Here is a 16,778-nt window from a genome sequence, read left to right as displayed (position 1 = left end):
TTATCTGGATGATGTCATCATCCGCACTATGACCATGGAAGATCATATTAAACAAATCCATGCATTTTTCAAGAAACTGACCGAGGCAGGGTTGACCATCAACTTATCTAAGAGTGAGTTTGTAAAGGCACAGGTGGTGTTCCTAGGCCATGTAGTAGGTCAGGGTCAGGTGCAACTGGTGACAGCCAAGATAGAAGCCATTGATCACTTCCAAGTTCCAAAAGGGAAGAAGGAGCTTATGAGATTCTTGGGTATGGCTGGTTGGTACCGGCGGTTCTGTAGGAATTTTTCAGATGTGGTAGCCTCTTTAACGAATTTGCTGAGGAAAGAGACCAAGTTTGTTTGGGATGACAAATGTCAGACTGCCTTTGCCCACGTCAAAGCGATATTAATGAGCTCTCCTGTCCTAGCAGCCCCGGATTTTCAAGCACCATTCAAGTTGGCCATTGATGCAAGTGATGTGGGGACTGGGGCAGTTCTATTACAGGAAGATGAGGATGGAGTGGATCACGCTGTGTGCTACTACTCCAAAAAGTTTAACAAACACCAGGCAAATTATGCCACCGTGGAAAAAGAGACCCTTGCTCTCCTGCTAGCGCTTCAGCATTATGAGGTGTATCTGGGAACTACTACCTTTCCTATAAAAGTCTTCACTGATCACAACCCCTTAACCTTCATTCAAAAATGAAAAATAAAAATCAGAGGTTCATGAGATGGAGTTTGGCTTTGCAGGAGTTCAACTTGGAAATTGAGCATGTAAAGGGCAGAGACAATGTCGTTGCTGATGCTTTATCCAGAGTGAACTAACTTTGGAAATTCCTGTAGGTTGTTTGGAAGTTTTGTTGCTTTATTTTGGGGAATATTAATTATTGTTGCTCATGTGAATTGATCATTTGGAGTGTGAGTTTTACTTTGGTTTGTAAAAGAGTTTTTGCTTGCAAAGAAAGTTTTTCACTATGTTCCAACTTTCTTTCTTGAGGGGGGGGGGAAGTGTTATGGATTTGTCACTTCCGATCTTGTGGTTTTCATCCACTGTAAACATTTTTGGTTCCATGTACTATTATTGTTATCATTTAAGTGAAATAGAGATTACTGTTTTCAAAAGGTAAAAAAAGTTAGTGTTTTAAAAGAAACCGGAAACTGGATCGGGAACCGGACGAAGAAGATAAGGAAAAAGAGGCGGAGCGAGTGAGGTCGGAGAAGGAGCCGAGCTGCGTTGAGGTTTTGAGCAAACGCTGGCGAACGAGGGTCACGAGTGAACTTTGGGGTTTCCTGGGAAAGGGATTCCTGCGACAGAGTTGTTATCGCTGTGACAGATAAACCTGCGTGACAGGTTTTGCGGTTGATTCCGAAGAGAATCATTGGAGTGCCGTTACGTCTCGAGAACGGACCGTTGGCCATTTTGCCTCGCGCTTGATTTCGCATTGCTCCAGGTTTTTCACATCGCTTCAACCATTCAACGCATCCAGCCGTTAACCGTGTGTGTGTGTGTTACGTGGATTTTGAGTGGGAATTTGCGGTTCCTGTTGGGAGCCGTTGAACGTCCATACCTGAAGGTGTGTTTTCCCAGTCGCCTCTGGAGGGTACCTTTGCTCATCTTTGGCAGTGTGACTGTCAACCAAACGGGATTTTGGTCTCGATACAACATCGCTCTGATGATCACTGGAGCGTGGATCGACTTTGGTTTGAAGCTGGGACAGAGACATTGGGAATGTTCTTTTCGCTCACTTGGAGCACAGTGAGTTATATTGTACGAAACTGATGGTACCATCATAGGAATTATTTATTGGTTGTACAATTGATTACTGTTGTTTTTGTGCTGTTATTCTTGTGTGACCTTAATACAATACTTGTTTGTTGGTAACAATTGGTGTGGTTTCACCATTGATCTTTGACACACAGAATAACACATCTTTCTGCCGTGACTCCTCTCGGGGCTCGGAGGTACAACGTGACCGGGGTTTGGGGAGGAGCACGTAACACAAGGAAGTGATAACACATGATAATTAGATGGTATTCATAGAATACTTACCCTGCGCAGTCAACTTGATGTGAGGCAACTTTTCTATTTTTGAACATTAATTTTCTTTGATCCACTATGGCTGCCAGACCACGTGAGCGATGACATCATAAATTTATATTCTCTACATAATTGTTGCATAGATCACGCTCAATAGATTTCAAACTCATCAGACTAAGCATTGTCCCTGTCGAATTATGACGTCATAATTATGGCACCAATGAAGTCATCGTTAACAACATCTATGAACCATATAGAGTTATTTACAATGAGCCATGTTTCAATTTTTTCCATGAAGCAGTTTTGGAGATATAGAGGTGCAACGTTTTTCGGTTTTTCCAAGATGGCACCTGTAACACATGACCTATGACGTCATGATTATCATTAAAATATTCTAAAGGAGGAGGCGTTCCTATGGTGAAAATTTCGTGTCGATCAGACCAACAGTTGCTGAATTTTTTAAAATAATGATCGGATGGATAAGTGTTGTATTTGTCGAATTATGACGTCATAACGAAGGGACCAATGAAATCATCATTGACATATCTTATTCCGCATGGGGAGTCGGTGACAATGAGCCAGTTCTCAATTTTTTTCCATGGAGTGGTTTCAGAGATAGAGGTGCGAAGTTTTTCCAAGATGGCGCCTGTACCACGTGACCTATGACGTCATATTAATCATTGAAATATTCTACAGGAGGAGGCCCTCCTATGGTGAAAATTTCATGTCAATCGGAACAACCGTTGCCGAGAAAATGAATTTTTGTAATTCAGACATGGCACACACTTTACTTTACTGAAATGCAGACACGTACGTACCTGAATGCTTAACCTCACTTTTCGCTTCGCGAGCGCAGGGTAACAATAGTGCTTGTATTGCAGATAAATTTCATCAAAGAAGGATGTGGAGACGACAACATCTGCCAAAGTGAAATGAGTCTTCGTTACTATTACTGCTCACACTCTGAGGATGATACTTTTGATCGACTTGACAGGTGTGATGGACATTTGTTTGCTTACACATTTGTAAGAGCACTAAAGTAAAGATTATCGGTAACGTATCAATTAAGGGTGACACCGTCACAATTTCGGTCTTTGAGGCCGGCCGATAGGCACAGTGTGGTTCTCCTGACCACGTGGCCCTTGACTTGGTTTGTCCGCACAATGTGGGCGCTTTCAGGATGAACTTTAGCCGGGGAGCGTTTGGGTGCGTGGCGCCTTTGGGCGCCCCGGTCTGATACTGCCGCCCACGCGCACAACACCATGTGAGTGCACGTGGGTCCCGGCGGTCCCACTGGCCTAGCGCTACCATGTTTAGACAGCGAGATCCGTCCCCGGGCACCGGCAAGCCAGGCACGGTAGGACACCCGCGGAGCCCCGGCGGACCAGGGGCGCGCGAGCCTACACGTTAGCGTGCTACGGCGGAATCAACGGCTTCGGCCACGGCCGGGCCGATACTCGGCCCGGTCGCACCGGGAATGAACTGGTTCGACGCCCGCGCTAGAGAGGTCGCGGGCGACTGAGATGTGTTAACAAATTAATTAATTAATTTGAGATGTCCGATTCCTAGTGTTTGGAAATTTGGAAGAGCTTGACCCTAGCCTTTCCCTTGCGAGGGCAAGGAGGAACCTAACACTTGACACTTAAGCTTATTTTGAAGTACACCCTGCCAGCGCCCACGGCGGGACGGCAGGGCAACCAGAAGGGACGAGGTTCTCCTGACCACGTGGCCCTCGATCTGGGAAGCGAGAGGCGTTCCATTAGTGGATGCGCCCCTCACGCCCGACTTTTGGGCGGCCCCGGCAGGCCGTTTGTGTTGACGTTCCGTGACAGGCCCCGCACCCCCACCTCCGGGCCGACCGGGCGACCGGAATGAATCCCGGTGTCCCGATCCGAACCTTCAGAGCGGGCCGGCTGCACTTTCCGTCCCTGCGGTCCCAAATACCGGAACCACCCGCATACCACTTTATTCGACAAAATGAGGTGCGGCCTACAGCCTTAGAAAACCAACCCTATATAAGCCAATACTTCCAACGACACAGGTGCGCATTCGTGCCGCGTGACGTGGTGACGTCATCGCGCTTTCACCTTAAAAGATTTGATATAAATTGATTATTTGATACAAGCCTTAGAAAACCAACCCTACAGAAGTCAAATGGTCCAATAAAGGGTGATGGGAGGGTGATGGCAGGGTGATGGGAGGGTGATGGGAGGGTGATTGCAGGGTGGTGGGAGGGTGATGGCAAGGTGATGGGAGGGTGATGGCAGGGTGATGGGAGGGTGGTGGGAGGGTGGTGGCAGGGTGATGGGAGGGTGATTGGAGGGTGATGGGAGGGTGATGGCAGGGTGATGGGAGGGTGGTGGGAGGGTGATGGCAGGGTGGTGGGAGGGTGATGGCAAGGTGATGGGGCAGGGTGATGGCAGGGTGATGGGGCAGGGTGATGGCAGGGTGATGGCAGAGGGTGATGGCAGAGGGTGATGGCAGAGGGTGACGGGGGAGGGTGACGGGGGAGGGTGATGGGAGGGTGATGGCAGGGTGATGGGGGAGGGTGATGGCAGGGTGATGGGAGGGTGATGGCAGGGTGATGGGGGAGGGTGATGGGGGAGGGTGATGGGGCCTCCCTATAGAAGTCAGTATCTCCCACGACACAGGCGCGCATTCGTGCCGCGTGACGTGGTGACGTCATCACACTTTCACCTCAAAAGACCCATTTGATATAAGTTAATATTCTGATATAAGCTTTAGAAAACCAATCCTATATAAGCCAATACCTCCAACGATACAGGTGCGCAAAATACAAAATCACAAAAGATTTATTTGATATAAGTTAATATTTTGAATAACTCGGTCAATATCAGTCCGAATTTCGCCAAATTAAGGTTCCCGTTATCCACAGATACCCCTGTATCCTCCTAGAGGCGAAGTCAGGATGAAATTCGCAAAAAATAAAGTCCTTCGGCAACGAAAATTTAACATGGGGCTTTCCTATGTAACTTTACCCCGAGGTAATTCCACCAAAAATCCCCGAAATTTCGCGGGCCCCATTCTATTGAGTGTTAAGCTAGTCTAGCGACTGAAAAATCTGAAAACAGAATTAAGATCCGAGTATTTTGTGACCACTTTATTTAACAAAATGAGGTGCGGCCTAGCATCTAGTCGAGACCAGGTCACCCAGGCCGATCACCCATTCCGAACCCCAAATTCCTCATCGACGATAGCTAAACAATATATTATATGAATCGCACCGTACATACCTCCTTCTAGATCTTGTTCTTGTCTTGATATACTCACTCAGGCTCACCCTATCACGACTGAGTCCTCTCAGCTCAAACGCCTGTAACTTCAACTTCAAGGCCATTAAGGGTGACACCGTCACAATTTCGGTCTTTGAGGCCGGCCGATAGGCACAGTGTGGTTCTCCTGACCACGTGGCCCTTGACTTGGTTTGTCCGCACAATGTGGGCGCTTTCAGGATGAACTTTAGCCGGGGAGCGTTTGGGTGCGTGGCGCCTTTGGGCGCCCCGGTCTGATACTGCCGCCCACGCGCACAACACCATGTGAGTGCACGTGGGTCCCGGCGGTCCCACTGGCCTAGCGCTACCATGTTTAGACAGCGAGATCCGTCCCCGGGCACCGGCAAGCCAGGCACGGTAGGACACCCGCGGAGCCCCGGCGGACCAGGGGCGCGCGAGCCTACACGTTAGCGTGCTACGGCGGAATCAACGGCTTCGGCCACGGCCGGGCCGATACTCGGCCCGGTCGCACCGGGAATGAACTGGTTCGACGCCCGCGCTAGAGAGGTCGCGGGCGACTGAGATGTGTTAACAAATTAATTAATTAATTTGAGATGTCCGATTCCTAGTGTTTGGAAATTTGGAAGAGCTTGACCCTAGCCTTTCCCTTGCGAGGGCAAGGAGGAACCTAACACTTGACACTTAAGCTTATTTTGAAGTACACCCTGCCAGCGCCCACGGCGGGACGGCAGGGCAACCAGAAGGGACGAGGTTCTCCTGACCACGTGGCCCTCGATCTGGGAAGCGAGAGGCGTTCCATTAGTGGACGCGCCCCTCACGCCCGACTTTTGGGCGGCCCCGGCAGGCCGTTTGTGTTGACGTTCCGTGACAGGCCCCGCATCCCCACCTCCGGGCCGACCGGGCGACCGGAATGAATCCCGGTGTCCCGATCCGAACCTTCAGAGCGGGCCGGCTGCACTTTCCGTCCCTGCGGTCCCAAATACCGGAACCACCCGCATACCACTTTATTCGACAAAATGAGGTGCGGCCTACAGCCTTAGAAAACCAACCCTATATAAGCCAATACTTCCAACGACACAGGTGCGCATTCGTGCCGCGTGACGTGGTGACGTCATCGCGCTTTCACCTTAAAAGATTTGATATAAATTGATTATTTGATACAAGCCTTAGAAAACCAACCCTACAGAAGTCAAATGGTCCAATAAAGGGTGATGGGAGGGTGATGGCAGGGTGATGGGAGGGTGATGGGAGGGTGATTGCAGGGTGGTGGGAGGGTGATGGCAAGGTGATGGGAGGGTGATGGCAGGGTGATGGGAGGGTGGTGGGAGGGTGGTGGCAGGGTGATGGGAGGGTGATTGGAGGGTGATGGGAGGGTGATGGCAGGGTGATGGGAGGGTGGTGGGAGGGTGATGGCAGGGTGGTGGGAGGGTGATGGCAAGGTGATGGGGCAGGGTGATGGCAGGGTGATGGGGCAGGGTGATGGCAGGGTGATGGCAGAGGGTGATGGGGGAGGGTGACGGGGGAGGGTGACGGGGGAGGGTGATGGGAGGGTGATGGCAGGGTGATGGGGGAGGGTGATGGCAGGGTGATGGGAGGGTGATGGCAGGGTGATGGGGGAGGGTGATGGGGGAGGGTGATGGGGCCTCCCTATAGAAGTCAGTATCTCCCACGACACAGGCGCGCATTCGTGCCGCGTGACGTGGTGACGTCATCACACTTTCACCTCAAAAGACCCATTTGATATAAGTTAATATTCTGATATAAGCTTTAGAAAACCAATCCTATATAAGCCAATACCTCCAACGATACAGGTGCGCAAAATACAAAATCACAAAAGATTTATTTGATATAAGTTAATATTTTGAATAACTCGGTCAATATCAGTCCGAATTTCGCCAAATTAAGGTTCCCGTTATCCACAGATACCCCTGTATCCTCCTAGAGGCGAAGTCAGGATGAAATTCGCAAAAAATAAAGTCCTTCGGCAACGAAAATTTAACATGGGGCTTTCCTATGTAACTTTACCCCGAGGTAATTCCACCAAAAATCCCCGAAATTTCGCGGGCCCCATTCTATTGAGTGTTAAGCTAGTCTAGCGACTGAAAAATCTGAAAACAGAATTAAGATCCGAGTATTTTGTGACCACTTTATTTAACAAAATGAGGTGCGGCCTAGCATCTAGTCGAGACCAGGTCACCCAGGCCGATCACCCATTCCGAACCCCAAATTCCTCATCGACGATAGCTAAACAATATATTATATGAATCGCACCGTACATACCTCCTTCTAGATCTTGTTCTTGTCTTGATATACTCACTCAGGCTCACCCTATCACGACTGAGTCCTCTCAGCTCAAACGCCTGTAACTTCAACTTCAAGGCCAAGGCTGCACAAGCAGATTGTTTCAAACACTTTCCTTGCCTTGCTTTGTTTGCTTTGCTCTGAAAATCTCGTTTTCTGCTTTTCTCGGTTTGCAGAGTCGACGGTCAGCAGGTGTTGGCGCTGAAAGACCAGAGAACGCTGGCTTTGGAGGTTGAGGTCGAAAACACCGGTGATGATGCCTACGAGGCACATTTCCAAATTGTTCTCCCAAACTCCGTGAGCTATGGTGGTCATCGGAAGAAAGATGTGCCTGAGGTAAGGTAAAACTTGGAGAGCTCCGCAATGATTTGCCTCATTATGGAGTCGGACATGGCGCCATTTATACGACGTTCAGGGAGAAGACATGAAATGTCATCGAGCTGATTTGTTTATTTACAGTTAAAAACTGTTATCTTGCATAATACGCTTCTGTGTGTGTGCGTGTGTGTGTGTGTGTGTGTGTGTGTGTGTGTGTGCATGTGAGTGTGGGTGTGGGTGTGTTTGTGCGTGTGAGTGTGTGTGTGTGTGTCTCTCTGTGTGAGTGTGTGTGTGTGCATGTGAGTGTGGGTGTGTGTGTGCGTGTGTGTGTGTGAGTGATTGAGAGTGTGTGTGTGTGTGTCTGTGTGAGTGTGGGTGTGTGTTTGTGAGTGTGTGTGTGTTTGTGAGTGTGGGTGTGAGTGTGTATATGTGTGTGTGTGAGTGTGTGTGTGTGTGTGTGTTTGTGAGTGTGGGTGTGAGTGTGTATATGTGTGTGTGTGAGTGTGTGTGTGTCTATATATGTGTGTGTGTGTGTGTGTGTGTTTGTGAGTGTGTATTTGTGTGTGTGTGTGTTTGTGTGTGTATGTGTGAATGTGTGTGTGTGTGTGTGTCTGTGTTTGTGTGTGTGTTTGTGTGTGTGTGTGTCCCTGTGTTTGTGTGTGTGTGTGTGAGTGTGTGTGTGTGTGCGTGTGTGTGTGTGTGTGTGTATGTGTGTGTTTCGGTTGGTGGAACATCCACTTTCCTGTTTCTTCTTTATTTATTTGATTCTTATATGTTTGTTAAACTACATTTCAAAGTATGAAAGTGATGAAATTAAAGAAAATGGAAGGTAGCCCCCAGCTGAACTAGCCTCCCTGGGCCTAACCATGTACATATATATATATTGGTACGGTGCAAATGTTTCCAATGTCTTTGCATCAAGATCAGCTGATACTGCATTGAGAATGCTTCTTCTTTTTTTCTTGCAGGATTTTCAGCTCGTGTGTTGGGGAAACGAAAATGGATCTTTGGCAGATTGTGATCTTGGAAACCCTATGAAGAGGGACCAGAGAGTAAGAAAATCTATCGATATGTAGTTGTGCGTGTTTGTGTGTTTTGTTGGTTGTTATCTCCATTTGCGGGTTTCAGGAGGTAGAAGTGAGTCCTCCCAGGACCCAAAGTATCCACCTCCTCTTCGGTAAGGGATCACGGTTCATGGACCAAGCTGTTCAACTTTTTCAGAGTTTTGTTCCAAGTTCTCTTTTCAGGATCGTCACCGAATGCTGAATTTCTTCCAGTTGCAGTTAATTTGTGGTAATATTCCCAGAGATGGTTTTTTAAATCTCAGTCAGGTTCTTCTTCTTCATCATTCCTGTTGCTCCATTTAATCACTGGTACAATTTCGATGCTCTTCAGCTTCCAAGATCTCGACCTCATTTTTCAGGTCCTGGTATTTGGTCATTTTCTTTATTTCTGCGTTGTTTAGGCCAAAGTCGCTGGGTATTGATATCTCAATCATCAATGCTGTCTTTTCCTTTTTGTTCCTGAGTACAATGTCCGAACACAATGCTTTGTTTTCAAATGCTTTTCATCAGATTGTACATAAATCTGACGTCATCATTTTCAATGATTGTTTCTGCTTAGTGTTTCCATGAGTTTTTCCATGAATCCTATAATGACATCAGTATAAAGCCCGTCAAAAATGACGGGTTGGAACAATTTGACGGTGCTGCCGTGTGAGCATGCCAAAGTCTGAAGCCTGGGCCTAATGTCAGGTGGGCTTTCATCATCTTTATTTATTATACACTAGCAGGACTACCCGGCAAAGGGGGGGGGGGGGGAGCAGGAGAGGGAGGGGTGAGGAAGGGAGTGGAAGGGGAAGTGGAGGTGAGGTGAGGGCAGCGCGAGGGGAAAGGTATACTACATATACATATTTGGGTGGTGGGGTGGCTTTGACAACCCCCTCCGTTTTGGGGAGGGGAGGAAGGGAAGGAGGAAAAATTTACCTGTGCAAAGAGTGCTTCATAACCTCAGTGTTGCACAGGTAACTAGAGCTTCCAGGGAAGCAGAACTCAACTGAACTGACTGGACAACTTTAAAGTAGGTCAGTTGTCTGTACTAGATTTGACTTAAATGAAAAGCCAACAAACCTTGTGTAATAATTTTATGGTCCTTGTATGGCGGCCATTTTGTGACAGATCGGGTTGACATGCGACAGCAACCTACCTTGTGTGGTAAGTCTCACACACCAAGTTTGATCAAAATCCATAAATATTTGTGATGTTGAAGTCTTAACGTCGTTTCGGAGCTGAAAACAATATGGCGGCCTATGGCGGCCATTTTTAGACGGATCGGGTTGGAATGCAATAGCAACCTACCTTGTGTGGTAAGGGTTAAACATTCTAAGTTTTATCACAATCTGTTAATATTTGTGGACGCAAGAGTGTTAACGTCGTTTTCATGACCAAAAACAAAATGGTCGCCTAAGTCTGCCATTTTTCAACGGATCGCGCTGAAATGTAATACCAACCTGGTCCTTGGGGTAAGGATGCTGCTTGTCACGTTTGATCAGAATCGGTTGATATTTGTGGACGCTGGAGTGTAAACGTCGAAAAGTTAACGGACGACAGACGACAGACGACGACGACAGACGACGGACGCCGGAGGGTTCAGTATGTGATGAACTCAACTGCACGGTAGTCCAGTTGAGTTAAAAAAGGAAATTGTAATACCCTCTGCCACCAGCACAAGGTGGCGCTACACGGTACACATTTACGTCGAGAATTTACACCCCTCTCCCGGTCCCTACACCCCCAATGAGGCCGCAGCCACATAACCTATGTTACCCCCCAGACAAAGTTGTTTTTGCATTTGGACCCTGAGTAAAGTACAAAAGCGTTGATAGCTGGAGTACCCGGCGTTGCTCAAGTGAAAAAGAAACATTAACATATTTGAAATGAGGGCAAATATAATGGAAAAGCAATTATTACATCCAAATCAGAATCAATCACAAATGTAAAATCATCATTTTACCTTTTCGTTGAATATATGCTGGTGAATGTACCGTAGATCACGTTTCTGAGTTAAGTATGATGAGGTTTAGGAAGAAGAAGAAGCCTTACCTCCAACTTCGACCGCTTCCAGAATTGTTTTATTATTCGTGTTCAAATGTCTTGTGATTGTTTTGTATTTATTTATGCGAATGTGTACTTGTATATAACTGTCATTAATCAAAAAGGCTTAGGCACTATAGAGCGATTTTTTTTTTTAAACCCCAAAAACGAACTTTAAAAAAAGTTTTTTTTTTGCCTAAAACACTCCCAGACATTTACTGATGAACCTCTGAAAGTTTGACGAAGATATGTTCAGCCATCTCTGAGAAAAATGGCAACACAGACAGACACACAGACCAATAGTAGATCATATATCTTTTATAGTAGATCATACGGATATAAATGAAAACTCGGTTTACTCTACACATTGCACATCACGTTTCAGTCTCTTTTCAGTCTTTTGGATCTTTGGTTTATTTTGGGTCTTCAGGGTCTTTTGGGACTTCAGGGTCTTTTCTGTCTTTTTTGTCTTTTCAATATTTTCGGTCTTTTGGGTTTTTTGGGTCTTTGGTTTATTTAATGGTCTTTGGGATATTTTGGGTCTTCTGGGTATTTAAGGGTCTTTTGGATATTCAGGATATTTAAGGGTCTACAGGGTCTACAGGGTCTACAGGGTATTTTGGATCTTTGTGGTCTTTTGGGTCTTTTATGGTCTTGGGGTCTTTTTAATGTTTTGGGTCTTCACGGTCTTTATGGGTCTTTGGGGAATTTTCGGTTTTCAGGGTCTCTTGCATTTTGTGGGTATTTAAGGATATTGGGGTCTTTTTGGTCTATAATGGTCTTCAGGGTATTTTGGTTTTCGGGGTCTTCGGGATATTTTGGGTGTTTGGGGTGCATTGGGTCTTTTTTCTTCTTCTTTTTTTTGGTATACAAGATCGAGGCTCGTGAAAGAGCTAACATTAATCACACAAAAAGTCAAACCGACACAAACGGACACATAAACACAAAATAAGGGGAGCAGTAGACAAGATGGGGAGAGAGGGGGAAGGACACAAACACAACATTTGAAAGCAGGGACATCGAGAGAAAGGTGGGAGGGAGAGGGTTTGGGGGGAGGTGGGAGAGGTATAAAACATATGTACACTGCAAGGACTTCCAGGAAAGAAGTTGGAATTTCGAAAAAGTGTATCTGGGGTGAATTAGCAGGGGAAGAAAAGATCATGGTTTTGGATGGGGGAAGATAAGAGATGGTGGTGAACAGCTGTTTTAAAGACCTGGAGGGAGGAGTGGGATTGAACGGAGTCGGGGAGTTTGTTCCAGAGGCGGGAGAAAAGGGGAATGAAAGAGTGAAGGTGAGCAGAGAGCCGAGATTTTGGCAGTTTAACCATAAGAGGGTTGCTGGCAGATCTTGTGCTACCTGTAGGAATATTTGGGGGACAGAGCACAGAGAGAGCTGGGGAAGCAAGGCCGGAGAGGAGTCGGTAGAAGACAGAAAGACCACCAACCTGCCTGCGGTGAGTGAGTGAAAGGCCCTCGGAGTTAGCTTCATCGCAGGAGATTCCAATGATTCTGAAAGCTTTTGCTTCAACAGCGTGAAGCCGAGCTGGGTGTGAGGCAGGAGCACCGGTCCAGAGCGGGGAACAGTAATCCAATGAGCTGCGGATGAAAGCCTTGTATGTGGTGAGGAGCTCAGGTGTGCCAAGGAAGGACTTCGCACGACGGAGGATGCCCATTCGGCGACTGGGTTTGGAGGCCAGCTTGGAAATGTGGTTTTCCCAAGAAAGATCATGGCAGATGGTGAGAGCCAAAAGCTTGAGCAACAGAACTTCTTGGAGAGGATTGTTGAGAAAGTAGATGGGAGGGTTTTCCAGTCGGTCTTTTCGGAGAGACATAGTAAGAGTGCAAGATTTGTCAGGATTGAAAGACATGTTCCACTTGTGTGACCAGTCTGTGATTTTGTCCAGGTCTGCAGAGAGTGAGGAGGCTGCAGGCTGCCGATCTGAGGGATGAGGAATGGAGCGGCAGAGAGTGGAGTCATCAGCAAAAAGATAGAGAGGATTTTCCAGAGAGTCGGAGAGATCATTGATGAAGACCAGAAAAAGCACAGGGCCCAGAACACTACCTTGGGGATCTCCAGCCAGAACAGGAAGGGGAGATGAGAGAAATACATTCAGGGCCACGCATTGACTACGACCAGAGAGGAAGTCCGCAAGCCAAGCGTGGAGATTTCCATGGATACCATAGGAGGAGAGTTTGGTGAGCAGAGCTGGGTGCCAGACCATATCGAAGGCACGTGATATGTCGAGTGAGACAGTCTTCAGGGTCTTTTTGGTCTTTGGTGTCTTTTGAGACTTTGGGGTCTTTTTGGTCTTCTGTGTCCTTGGGGTCATTTGGATCCTCTGGGTCATTTGGGTCTTTGGGGTCTTTCAGGGTATTTTGGGTCCTTGGGATCTTTTGGGTCTTCAGAGTCCTTGGGCTCGTCTGGGTCCTTGGGGTCTTTTAGGTCTTTTAACTGGTGGGCACACCGTCGTGTTCAAAGATTGCCCATTAAAACCCCATTCAAATTCCTCCTAAAACGCTACTCAAAGCGTTTAAAACCTACCCTCATGAAGGGGGACAGATACACAAATAGACATTGTGTTATATATGGTATATTATCATAACAATGTAATCATAAGACTTTTTAAAAAACAAAAAAAAACAATTTTAGTGCGTCAAACAGCCCCACACACCTCATTAACCCCAATCTTTTAACGCCGTGAACTTGGTGCAACATGAGTGGTGGAGGTTGTGGCCAAGTTTCGTTGAAATTGTGTGCGTAGTTTCAGAGAAAAAAGCAAATACCTATTCTGGGAGGCAACTTCCCTCCCTCCTCCGTTCACCCCCTTAGGCCCCGATTTCTTATGGCGTAGTCCAAAGAGCAAAGCCGTCTAGAAAAGTGTTTGTCTGTCCGTATGTATGTATGCATGAATGTCCCCTCAAACGTACACCAATCAGAGCTGAGGATCAGGTCACATTACAGGGGTGGTGTGATGTCATTACGGCGGTACGATGGCTGACTCCACACACCGCCATTTTGATTCCTATGCCGTTCAGGTCGAACATATTGTAGAACCTGTCATGGATCACAATCTGCATGCTCTACCTTTAGGTTTTTTCATTCAGTGTGAAACACAAACAAACACGTGAAACACATGAAATAAAACACTTGAAAATAAGGATCTTTTATTATACCGGTAACACTCGATTGTTGTCACGGCTGTGGTTGTTGTTGTTTGTGGGTTTTTCTGTGTAGTTTTATATATTTTTATATTGCTTAGCAAAATATCACTACTGTGTATATATATATATATATATATATATATATATATAAATAATTTTGTATGCTCGTTTCGTGTCCTTCTAAAGGATTTTTACTGTCGTAGAATAATAAATGTTTCTGTTCAAACTGCGGTGTGAATAAACTAAGCATTAGCATTTCTTCCTCTTCTTCAAACTCACAAAGAGGTTTTCAGAACTGGCAGATTCGTGATTAAACAAACGATTTTAGATTGTAGATGTTTGGTTCCTGTGTTTATGGCGTTTGTCTCTCCGTATGTATGTATCTCACATATTTATCCTACATATTGGGTGAGTTTTATACCCACAATTATTCTTCTGAAAGGTAGAATGTAATGAATGCTATTTGGCTTTGCCCGTTATGTTTCTTTCAACACCCTTTAAGGAAAGTTCATATACTAGTACCCGACTGCAAAGCCGCAATGAGCCGGCGAAGCCAAAGCCTCTTTCCACTATTTTACCCATCACTATGGCATCAGTGGGTTAGGTAGTTGGTAGTACGTAGGTGTAGTAGGTACCGTACATAGTTCAAAATGACACCATTTGCATTCTGGATGAGATTAAAATTTATAAAATTTCCTTCTTGATTAATTCGGTGAATTCCTTCTCAACTTCGGATATTTCCGGCCGTGAAAAACTATCCCCTACGGCCGCGAGATTTCAAAAAAATAATTCTTCGTCAATTTTAGAATATTTGACGCCGTTTTCAGCGTCCGAAATGTGGTAAAAAGCTTTTTAAAATATTTTTTCAAATGCTCGAATCTCATTGGTTCCGGTAATTGGTGATGATTTTCGTTGAAGATAACCAGGGCCGGTGTGGGCCTGGGGAACGAGGTTGGTCTTAAATTATTTTAATTACAAATTAGAGGTGCATAGAATTGTGAATCAAACAACGGCGGGTGAAACCAACTCCTATTGAACTTTTTCGCAATTTTTTATGCATACTTCCGCATCCGGAAGATGGCGGCCTCCATTGAGCGATTTGGTGTGTCAAAGCTTCGAAATTCTCAAGGGATCCAGCAAAATCTGGCTTTTCAACATAATACGTATGCATTCATTCACAACACCGGCTTCGCCGGCTACTAGTACCCGACTGCAAAGCCGCAATGAGCCGGCGAAGCCAAAGCCTCTTGCCACTATTTTACCCATCACTATGGCATCAGCAGGTTAGGTAGTTGGTAGTAGGTAGGTGTAGTAGGTACCATACCTGGTAAGACTTGGTAAAAGAGAAGAGCAGACAGTCCTCCCCAATACCTACATACAATAAATGTCACAAGAAGCTTAAGGAAGTAACTATTACATGTACTAGCTTAGGGCCTATTTTAAGAAATTTTAACTGGGCTTAATATTATATATATGTTTTCACAGTATGTGTGTAGTCTTCTAACTTCAGTCGCTGTCAGGACTGGTTCTCTCCGGGCACTGCGGCTTCCTCCACCACAAGAAGTTAGCTTGCAGTAAGATCAGTGCCAACAGATCAGACGATAGCGCCGTTTCAACGGCAATGTGTGACTGTCGTTAATCAAACCGTGTCGATGGCGCTGATTGGCTGACCTAAGCTGATCGCTGATTAGTCAGCTCACAAAATTTCGCAAATTCAAACCTAAAATGACACCATTTGCATTCTGGATGAGATTAAAATTGATAAAATTTCCTTCTTGATTAATTCGGTGAATTCCGTCTCAATTTCGGATATTTCCGGCCATGAAAAACTATCCCCGACGGCCGCGAGATTTCTAAAAAATAATTCTTCGTCAATTTTAGAATATTTGACGCCGTTTTCACCCTCCGAAACGCGTAATAAGCTTTTTAAAAATATTTTTCAAATGCTCGAATCTCATTGGTTCCGGTGTTTGGTGACGATTGTCGTTGAAGATAACGAGGTTGGTCTTAAAGTATTTTAATTACAAACAAGCGTTATGCCTAGGTCCCCCATCGGGGAAGTGATGTGAGTTGACAAAGTGGAACACGCAGAAAACATGCTATGATATGATATTTCGCTCACAACGGTCAGACATACATGGAGGCGGCCATCTTGGATTTTGACGTGGCGACCCAATTTTCAATAGCGTTCTTCCTTATGCCTAGATACACCCACACACCAGAAGGTACTTCGCTTATTTTTCAAGATATTTCGCTCACAAGGTTCAGACATATATATGGTGGCAGCCATCCTGGGTTTTGACGTGGCGACCCACGTTACAATAGCGGTCTTCCTTATGCTGAGATACACCCACACACCAGATTAGAAGTTGGTACTTCGCTTATTTTTTGAGATATTTCGCTCACAAGGTTCAGACATATATATGGTGGCGGCCATCTTGGCTTTTGACGTGGCGACGCAATTTTCAATAGCGTTCGTCCTTATGCCGAGATACACCCACACACCAAATTAGAAGTTAGTACTTCGCTTATTTTTCAAGATATTCATCTCACAAGGTTCGGACATACATGGCGGCGGCCATCTTGGATTTTGACATGGCGACCCAATTTTCAATAGCGTTCTTCCTTATG

At 46.0% G+C, this 16,778-nt stretch overlaps 1 protein-coding gene across 1 annotated transcript in view; it reads left to right on the top strand.

Moving 5' to 3' along the window:
* The window catches only part of LOC137430982 (integrin alpha-6), a 446,593-nt gene that overhangs the window by 367,148 nt on the left and 62,667 nt on the right, over positions 1-16,778 (top strand). Inside the window, exons 14-16 of the mRNA XM_078781278.1 lie at positions 2,902-3,014; positions 7,752-7,911; positions 8,862-8,945. Coding sequence (XP_078637404.1) covers positions 2,902-3,014; positions 7,752-7,911; positions 8,862-8,945 — 357 coding nt within the window. The remainder of the gene's footprint in view (positions 1-2,901; positions 3,015-7,751; positions 7,912-8,861; positions 8,946-16,778) is intronic.

This window comes from Myxine glutinosa, chromosome 7 (assembly GCF_964187855.1).
Source record: "Myxine glutinosa chromosome 7, kmMyxGlut1.1, whole genome shotgun sequence".
Lineage (NCBI taxonomy): Eukaryota > Metazoa > Chordata > Myxini > Myxiniformes > Myxinidae > Myxine > Myxine glutinosa.
Note: the sequence above shows the minus strand (reverse complement) of the source record. Positions and strands in the feature narration are given on the sequence as shown.